Below are 10,259 nucleotides of genomic sequence, written 5' to 3'. Positions count from 1 at the left end.
AATGCAGAAAGAGTAACGTTGGGGATTTGGAGCTAGAATAGTGAAAAGTTCATGTCAGTAGGTCAGCCCATCATTCATTTTGTACAGAAAACTCGTCCCATGTCAGCGGAGAAGATTAAACCTCGGGACCAGAAACACATGGATGTGCCTCTAAACAATAAGATGTGTTTTCAGCGTTTACTTCCACTCACTCTGCTCTTGAGTGCCACTCAAACACTAGCATTCCTGTTTGTCTTGACTCTGCCGTGTCCCACATAACTTCTTCTGCCTCCTGTGCTTTCTAATTGCCTGCGTGCTGGATGTTAGAATGGGGAAATGGCTGTCTGTCGTGTCAAACCACTCAGCGTTCACTCCGTCTGTCTCTGTCACAATGTGGCCATGTGTCTGTCATCTCCCATGGCTCAGGCTCCTCAGCTTGTTCTTTCACAGCTCCGTTACCATGACTGCAGGATGGGGGGGGGGGGGGGGGGGGTTGCTGTCATGACAGTGAACCGGGAGCTGAACTGAAAACGTGGAGTTTGGAGAAGAGATTTAATGTTGAGCAAATGCAAGAAGTACGAGGCCAACAGTCTGTGGACGCAGTAAGCTCTGAGCAACGCACTTTGCCAGCGTCTGAGCGAAGAAAGAACGATGACTCACACACTATTGAACAATGCATCACACTTAAATTGTTCCAGGCCATGAAGTGCCTCCACCATTTCAACTTACACACATATACTGTATACAGACACACAAGTGTGTTGTTGCCACTGCAGACAATGATGTCTGTTTGAACCCCATTTGTATTTCACTGGTGCAAAGTGAAATTGAGTGACATGGCAGACGGACAACAATGTGCACCTGTACTTGTTTAACCTCTACTTATTTCTGCGTGTGTTCAGTGGAACAGAGCTCCCGCAGTGAATGCTGAATACAAAGAAGACCGCAGGAGAGGGATATTTGTACATACACACTGTTCTTAATTGAGTATTACACATTCATTACATACTATAGCACTGTCCCGATTCTTTACCTTACACTTATCATGGCACAAGGAACTAGAAAGGTGCACTCAGTAGAGTGCAGATCTCCATCAGGTGTGTCTGCAACGACCACTGCTGTAATGTTTGGTCGAATGAAGACAACTCACCGTTGGCTCCGTGATCCGTGCCGATGTCTGCAACGACTTCTCAGCTTCGTCTACTGGCCGTTAACTGCAACTTGAACCTTTCATTCAGGCTTCAGGCTTTTTTTCCCCCGACGACACACGTGTAAATGTGAGGTTGATGCCCAATAAAAGCCGGAACTGAGAAATGGGCCAGGGGGGTCGCAAAGGCCAATGTTGACTTCTGATCGGCCATGACAGCTTTTCCCCCAAAATTGTGGGCAGCAAAAGTATGAAAGCCATGTTAGAGATAGCATCATCATCCAACACATTGTTTTCTACTTCAAAACAATACCTGTGTTTTATCAACATGGTTTTTAGTCATGCAAAGCAAAAAGGAATGATCCGTGCCAAACTGCTATTGCTCAAGGGTATAACTCATCTGAGTAACAAATGGTCTTGGCACGCTGCTGGTCTCACAGGCCAATTGCAAAGGCAACAACTCAAGTCCACTTCAGTTTTCCTCCTAGCAGTAGCTAAACAGTTCTCATGACCAGTTTTAGGTATATTTATACAAGACATAATTAGTTTGGGGGGAAAAAAACTCCGCTGAAGGACACAATTCATTGTAGTTGCATATCCTGATGAATGTCTTCCTTACAACTTAAAAATATATAAATCTTTTGACCGACAACATCATCTCTTTATTGAGGAATGAAACAACGTAACTATTTTGGTTACCCTTTAAGAGGCTTTTTTTCAGTTTACATGTAGATGCAAAGGTGGCCTCCAGTAGCCTAAAGCTGAAAGCTGAAAACAGCCGACTCACTCGTCCCGATTAATTCTGTTCGGCTAAACTCTCAGAGGCACAGTCACATACTACACTGTGAAGCATTTACCTAGATGTGTCTGCCAGGTTTTCCAGCATATACAATTTCACTGAGTCAACTTACTACCCATCAACTTAACGCTGAGACAGTTTATATGGCCTTGTCCAAACAACAGATTTGGGTCTGGTGTTCAGTCGTTTATGTGACAGGAGGACCACAGTATGTGGGGAAAGTTGATCCTACTGTTTTTCAAAGGATGATACTCCACTTGGTCTGGAGGACATTTTCATTCGTCAAGGTGTCAGTGGGGCCACTTCCAGAGGCTGTTGGCCTAATCCTGAAGGTATGGGAGACACAGGGTTCTTATCACATGCTCACGTTTAGAGGCACCGCATTTAAAGAGGAAAGAAACTGAAAAATGTGAATGTAAAAATAATTGAACTCAAAAAAAATCGAGAACCAACCTGCTGCTTACTGAGAGAGCAAAAGAAACAGTACAACAATGCTCTGTGATCATGTAAACATTTCACTGTTTTTAGGAACTGTTAAGTATAATTAGATCACCCGTTCCAACTGCAATCATGAATCAGTCCCTAGATTACAGAACAATTAGAATTCATCACGTGATTGACCATTATAATTATTTCAGCGGTTGCACCAAAGACAAAGACGTCTGATAACATTGTACAAAATGAAGTGAAACATTTTCAAAACGTCGGGTGGTTTTGGCTCGACATTATCACAAGACCAACCACCCATAGAAGAAGCAAGCACAGACCCGACTAGACACAGCCGCAACTGGAGCAGAACTTAAATGGACCCAAAGAAAAGGACCACGTTCACGGAGCCACACAGTTTGTTTTATGTACAAGTCAATATTTGTATGTACAGGTGGATCAGAAGTGGAATAATGTTTCAATCACTGTGGAAAACTTGAATCATTTATCTTCTCTTTATCTGACGTAGAATCATTGTACAGAGAACCTCTTCTTAAAAACACAGAGATAACTGGTGCCATCCAACGCTTTCTTTCTGTAGTTCAGGAGTCAAAATACAGTTTGTCTTTTGGAATATTGGCATTTCATTTTTTTATACTGTGGCTGCAGTGCACATGGAAAAAAAACTCTACAATGTGAAGTGGCTTCAACTGGGCCTAGGGTAGAGTGGAAAAGCACAGACGTGGACCTGTGTGTCAGCGAACTCACTCATAATAACTGCGTCTTACTTTTCTTGGGTCCCGATGTGTTCAGTAAAATCTTCTATTCTGAAAAAACGTTTGTGTTTCTCGTGTCTTGTGATTTCTGTGACGTGTAGCAATGCGTTCAGTGTTAGTAACTAAACCAGCTCCTACAGAAATAACTAAATGTCTGTCATTTATGATCTCAAGACATTCAAGTGTCTGTTTTCAAGTCGTCGTGTTTGCCCACTGCTGAGACCCAACTAGCATCGATGTTTGTGACCGCGGCCCTCCCTCTGTGTCAGGGCATTGAGTTTTTGAGGTGATCCTGGCTGGTTTTATTTACACGTTGAGTAATGCACCCCTCCTTTTGACTTCTTTCAGGGGGGGGGGGGACAAGCTTTTCATGGGACTAATTGGAGTGTGCGAGCCATCACAGCTGAAGTGCTCCCGCAGGGCCTCTCTTTCTTTTTTTCCCTCTTTTCTTGCCTTCTCCCCTCCTCCAACACCCAGGCTTTTATTATCATTTGCCATATCGAGTAAACAACCTGTTAGTGTAAATTCGGGTCCAGTGAGTGATGAAGCGACACATCCAACCCCTCCTGCCTCTGCTTTCCCCCTCTCTCCCTTGCCATCACACTCTTTCCGTCCCTTTGAGCTCTTTCCTCTTTTGTGCCCCCACCCTCTGTTCTGCCTTGTTTGGCACGCAGCCTTTTCAAAGACAGTGGTAGTGATGGTGTTGTGTGTGTGTGTGTGTGGATGCAGGGGGTCTGAAATGAAGATTGAAGTGGACAAAAAAGCCCTGGCGCAACCTTGAGGTAGAAATTAATAATGATAAAAATAATTACTGCCCCACTCCCCACGCCTCCCCGACCTAGTTTTCATAATGGAGAACGATAGCCCCCAGTCGCACACTGTGTGTGTGTGTGTTTAAGTGTGTGTTAGTGTGTGTGTGCACATAAAGGAAGGGGCTGCACAACGGCCATGGTGTTAGGGATGGATGTAGGACAGGACCTACGGTACATGAGGAAAACACAGAGGCCATCGTGGTACAGGGAGGCGTGTTGCTGTTACTAAAGACGGCTACAGGTAACACAGATGGCTCGCACCGTTTCTCTCTCTGTCTCCCTGTTGTGCATCAGAAACACTCGCGCTGGCGTTCACACTGACATTGCTCACCTTGTCAAGGGTCCTCATTTTGGGAACATGTATTTTTGCACGTGCATGTGTGTGTGTGTGTGTGTGTTTGAACACTGTGAGTGCATGTATTCAGCAGCAGTGTGTGGAATAGATGGCGAAACACTGATGTGACCGATCCCTGCTAGCAGCTCCGGTCAGAGAAGGCTGCAGAAGGTCACACACAAACACACACTTGTGCGTGCACTTATGCAGACACACACACTTTTTATCATGATGAACTATTACACAATTACTGTCTTTGGAGACCTTTAGATGTCACATTTCTTGTCATTCGTGCCACACTTGTAAACTAATTGGGCTGTTCGCACAGGTCGCTTTGAGACACGCAGGTTCGCGATCTTTAGTTTTTGCCGTCTGGTCTATTTTCTCTGCGTCCCGCAAGCAAATCTGGCCAGAAAATACACTGATGATATCCTATAAATTATAGAAGTGATATATTATAGAAATTATAGAAATTATCTCATTCTGACAAATGATAACACGAGTATCGCACACATGCTTTTGACTTTCATTCCCTCTTTTTCTGCCGTTTCTCATGCAAGGCCTGCACCCCATTCAACCAAAAGTGATTTTTCTTCTTAAATTCCTCCGTAGACTCAAGTTTTGGGTCTTGCAGAAGAATCCGTCCTTCTGGCCTACTGACACTGTTCTGCTGTTAAACGAGGTCACTGGGCTGTTCAAGCCTGAAAAGCCTTTTGACTGACACACCCTCTGTGGACTGTGGACTCTTTAGCAAAGGCTCCAGACGTTCTTAAAGACCTCGAAAGTGGCAACAGACCAGTGGTGGTGGAGATTTGGCCCAAAATGTTCAAACATTGTTTTGGATAGAACGCCTCTTCCACGCTGCATGGAGGACAGTGCCAATTAACAGGCAAAAAGGGATTGTGGTTTCATTTTAAAGAAGAGAGCTGTAGTCTGTGCTCTGCAGTGCTCAGCCTCACCGTCTCCTCTTATTGCAGAGGAACAAGGAACAAGTTGTGTGTATTTCCATGTTTGTATGAACATTTTAACATTATTTTACAAGACAACTCAAAATAGAGAATTAAAGCGCTGTTGAAACCGAGCTTAGCCTTGAAGTATGGACATGTTTTACATTTGCCACCATGAAACAAGTTCCCTAGTGTCTTAGATGCCTTTTCTCAAAAACATCTCTTGCTTTTATTGGACCAAAAAGGAACATCTTGTTCACTTGTTTAAGTGTAACGCTGGATCCAAGTGAAAACTTAAAAGTTAAGAGGTCCACGGCGTAAACTACAATCTGGCCACATTTACAGAGTAGAATGCAATCAAAGCTGCACATACTGTGCAAGCCACTGTAAGGACTTAAGCTCTTTAAGAAGTCTCACCGGTGGGTTAATGCAGTTGGATTAATTAAAAGTGCTGAATTAAGGCATTGAGGAGCTGGAGGGTGGCTGTGGACTGGTTGAGAAGAACGACAGAGGAGGACTGCGATAACCTCTGACCTCACTCTCCAGTCTCAGCAGAACGGGCCACCGAGGTGACCCCGTAGAGCGGCTGGGGAGGACGCTCGGTGTTTCTGAAAGGTTACTGCCTCCGTTGGATCTTACTCTGTTTCTTTACTGTACTTTCTTCTCCAGTTCTTTTCTCACCGTCTTAAATCGGCACACTAAAACGAACATCACAACACACCTGGTCCTTGTGAAGCCCCTGTCACGCTTTCCACATCGCTTCATTCCGCTCTCGGATGTTGTGTTGTCCCACGGGCAGCAGGGGTCTGGTCACAGTATTACCGTGGACTCTGTTTGAGGAAAATGATTGCTTTCTCTTTTGAGCGACTTGGTCCTTTAAGGTTTTTATGTTGTGGAGGAGAATTGTTCGGGTGAAAAACTGAACTAAAACTCAAACACATGATCTCATCAGGCATAAAGTGTCCTCAGTGGAGACTGATGTGTCAAAGAGAGCACAGAGCAGTTATTTACTGGAGAAAGGCAGAACTTTTTTTTTTGTCAGACCGGCAGAATAGAGATGGTTGACCTCAATTTATCTTCTAAGTTACTGTATTTGAAGCATTGCTAGGCTGTGTAGGTTTTTCTAACTTTTATGGCTCTGTAAGTTAAAACAAATCAGTCTGACCACCATCAAACAAATCCACAAAGTGAGTCTGTGAAGCTCCTTAAAGTTGCATAACATTTGCCTTTTTTGTCCAGCATTGACGTGTGGACTGCTGTGTGGATACACGTGCTGATTTGAGCCGGTCTAGGTGCAGCAGCTGTTCTGGCAGGTGAATGACTGCGCTTGAGAAAGAAAATATATAAATCACACTAAATACTAAAGCAGAGAGAAACAAGTCATGGGCAGAGATACAGTGTGGTACTCATGCATTTTACTCCTGCATGTATCTTCATGTTCATCCATGTGTGTGTGTGTGTGTGTGTGTGTGTGTGTGTGTGTGTGTGTGTGTGTGTGTGTGTGTGTGTGAGATTCAGGGTTTAGACTGAGAGAGCATCTGGCCCTGCCGGCCTGGCTGTGTGCTCCTGCTGTGGGTCAGTCAGGCTGTTTGGACGTGAAGTGGCTGTGAGTGTGTGTGCGGCTTGCTGGCTTGGGAGTGTTTATGTCTGTAATAGGCACTTAACCACACAAACCCAGCAGGCAGCTAAAGAGAAATGCCAGAGGAGATGCTCAGCGGTGTTAACAGCAAGTTCTTCAAGTTCCCCCCTCTACCGTGATAATTTATCTAATGTGGTTTTCTCCGCAGAACCACATTATATAGCAGACCTCTGCTGAGAGGTATAGTGTATCACTTACACACAGAGCAAGAGATGGATGAGAGAGAGACGTGAGGGGAATCTATGGCTGAAAAGTGTGATCCATGTTTGTATTTATTCCTTGATAGGAGAGAGCGAGAAGGGTGTGTGTGCACAGGGTGAGATATACTTATCCATCATTTGTTGAGCTGGAGCTGGGGGGGGGGGGGGGGGGCAGCATTATGGCTGGTGTCTGCACTGTAGTGGTGGGTTGATCTCGAGCAGAGAGGCAGCGCACGCCGCTCTGACACAGAGGAAAAAGTTGGAGAATCTTGTGGAAAAGAAGATTCTGATGGAAAACCCATGAAAAAAGCAACAGTGGAGAAGAAGAAAAACAAATCTGAGTGCTGCTGAGGACGAGAGGAGAGACGGAGAGGTACAGGGTTGGAAAAAGAGGGAGATTGGGAGAGGGGAGGGGGACTAAGTGGGAGAGCAGCAGAGAGACACAGGGAAGGAGAGGGAGGTGAAGAGAGCGGAAGAGGGAGGGAGAAAGGAGGTGTGATAGTGGGTGGGAGAGGAGGAGACCGTCTGGTGGACGGGCAAAAAGACAAAGGAAAGAGAGGAGAGTGAAAGGGATATGTCAGCGAGCTGGTTAGGGATGAAGAAACTAACCGATGCATAGAGATAAGACAGCCAAGGTCTCAGGAGAGGGATACAGAAGTGCAATGTGGAGTAACACAGTGGTTTAGTGAGAGGTAAAGGAGAAGGGGAGAGAAGAGAGAGGGGGGGGGGGGGGAAAAGATTAAGAAAAAGAAGCAGAGTGATAGACTGGCCGAGAAGAGGGAGGAGAGAAGAGCTGGATGAGAGAGAGGAGGGAGGCCGTCTCGTAGAGCGCATACAGCACGCGTGGAGCTGGTGTTAGAGCGAAAGAGAGACAGAGCGAAAGGGAGGGAGGGAGGGTGGGAGGAGAGAGGGAAACAGAGGGAGGGGGTGAGGTATTTAAACGCCGGAGCAGGACAGCACAGGCGAAGCTCTGAACTCCCCGAGAGTGAAGGTAGGACAGGGAGAGGAAGCAGAAGAACAGAGCTTTTACAGTTTTCCTGACGGCCAAGCCCACATACAAACACACAACAGACGCACTTATTCTCACGCACGTGCTTTTGGACTTTCGACTCATCTGTGGACTTCAAAAGCTGTCCTCTGGAACTCTACCTGTGCCTTCCTCGCTCCCACTCATCACTCTCCTTAACTCTCCACCCAGCGTCACTCCCTCAGCCCCTCGCTTGGTGAGGGCAGATGGCCATGGCGCGGGCCTCTCTCGGGGGTGCCTTAGGCTGTGCCCTGCTGGCCCTGGTCTTGGGGAGCAGCATGGATTTCGGGGCGCCCCCCGCCAGCTTCTACCCCCGTTTCAACCCCTTCTTCTTCCTGTGCACCCACCATGGGGAGCTGGAAGGAACCGGGGTGGCAGAAGGTGGGGGAGAGGTGCTACTCACCCTCCAAATCACAGGCAACCCCATCGCCTACACCCCTGGACAGGAGTACCAAGGTGAGCAAACCCCCTTCGGCGTCCACTTTTTTTCTTCTTTTTTTGCTGCATGTTGAAGAGGATGGGATCTATTGTTTTAGCAATTTGTAAATATCAGTGTTGAATCACACACAGAAGAAATGTGTTCAATTGATCTGATTGTAAATTGCATTGGTTGTGAAAATACAAATGCATTTTGTGTTGTTGAAAATAGTTTTCCTCTTGTGAAAGAAATTCACTTTGAAATTCTCTGTTTTCTTGATGAATAGACATCGCTGAAATGTGCTGAAATTGTTATTATGCCGAAAGGACATTTCACATTAAAGATATAAAAAAACAACTTCATGATCAGAAATGCCGCACACGCGAGTGCAGCGAATGCATTTTACTTGCAGGTGTTTTGCTTCGCACACGCGGTACCGCTGTGGCGTGTGCATTTGGGAGGCTGCAGTTTGTGTGGGGTGGCTGTTGTTGCAAACCGGCATTTATGTAACTGTAATAAGTAGTGATGCTGAGTGGGACTCCTGTTCAGTGCCGTGAGCAGCTTTGGTGTTTCACTGAGCTGTGATCCTGATGCTCTATGTGTAGGTGGCTTCTCCACAGGACTAACAGCGAGTTCCCTCCAACTGAATGAGAGAGAGAGAGAGAGAGAGAGAGAGAGAGAGTGGGAAAACAACGAGTGCGAATGGACAAACGGAGCATCATAGAAAGCTCTGAAATAAAGACTTAGAAATCAGTAAACCATGCGTAGTGTGTAAGAGGGGACAGACATTGATGTCCCCTTTCCCCACACTGATGTGCTGGCACCTGGTCCTGGAAAAATGATCCCCTCTGACCTCTGTGTCTTCATCGCTCAGTCACTCACTCTCACCACTCACTTAACACTGGGGACAGTGAACCGCACAGGCCACCACAGACCGACTGAGGTCACATTCCCATGCAGCTATCTTCTTCACTTTGAGTTAAATACATACATATTTTATGTATATTACTGATATTATCTCACTTCCTAGATACAAACACATTGTGTGTACATTGCCCGTATCTCCTCCTAACCCCGTCTTTGTTGTATTTCATCTATTTTGATATGCCGGTGGATGAAACGTGATACAATGTTCTTGCGCTGTTAACAACTGCGATCCATCATCATGGCAAATAAACCTCTTAATAAAAAAAAAACGATCTGCGCAGCAGAGTTTGTGTAATTGTATATAGAAAGGAAAGGATGTGAGAAGGCCAGGAAAAAAAAGAGCAGGAAAGGAGAGAAGTCTGGAAGAAGCAGTATTATCCTCCGTCTGAAAATAACAGCCCGGATCAACCCTTCAGTCAAGCACCTTTTAACTGGGGCCGGGCTTGTAAGGAGAGCGGGTGGGGAGAGAGATTTGAATAACTAGCTGGTGGATGGGAGGGATAGAGCGCACGGAGAGGTTTAAATAATTAGCATTAGAAACGTGGTGGACTGGGAGGAGGGAGAGATTTAAATAGGGCCACGGCTGGGATCGGATGGAGTTGGGGGAGATTTAAATGACGATGAGAGGATTGAGCAGATAAGATACCAGCAGCGGGGCTTGCATGGGAAACTGACAGGGTTCCAAGCTGCTCACTTTTCTTTTCCTCTGTCCCCATGTTTTGGCACATGATGGCACCTCATTGTTACATTTCTAGGGTTTTGAAAGAGTTTGTATGGAGATTGAAGGACGAATGGCAAGTGAGCAAGTGAAACGTGGCTGGCTGTGTG

General features: G+C 45.9%; 1 protein-coding gene across 1 annotated transcript in view; it reads left to right on the top strand.

Annotated features, from left to right (window-relative positions):
* Nucleotides 1-8,167: 8,167 nt before the first annotated feature.
* Nucleotides 8,168-10,259, top strand: part of reln (reelin) — an 85,147-nt gene continuing 83,055 nt past the window's right edge. Inside the window, exon 1 of the mRNA XM_079272118.1 lies at nt 8,168-8,542. Within this exon, the coding sequence (XP_079128244.1) occupies nt 8,293-8,542 (250 nt within the window). The 5' untranslated portion in view covers nt 8,168-8,292. The remainder of the gene's footprint in view (nt 8,543-10,259) is intronic.

Source organism: Melanostigma gelatinosum, assembly GCF_949748355.1.
Source record: "Melanostigma gelatinosum genome assembly, chromosome: 1".
In the NCBI taxonomy this organism is placed as follows: Eukaryota; Metazoa; Chordata; class Actinopteri; order Perciformes; family Zoarcidae; genus Melanostigma; species Melanostigma gelatinosum.
The sequence above is the reverse complement of the archived record's forward strand: the minus strand, read 5'-3'. Positions and strand labels throughout refer to the sequence as shown.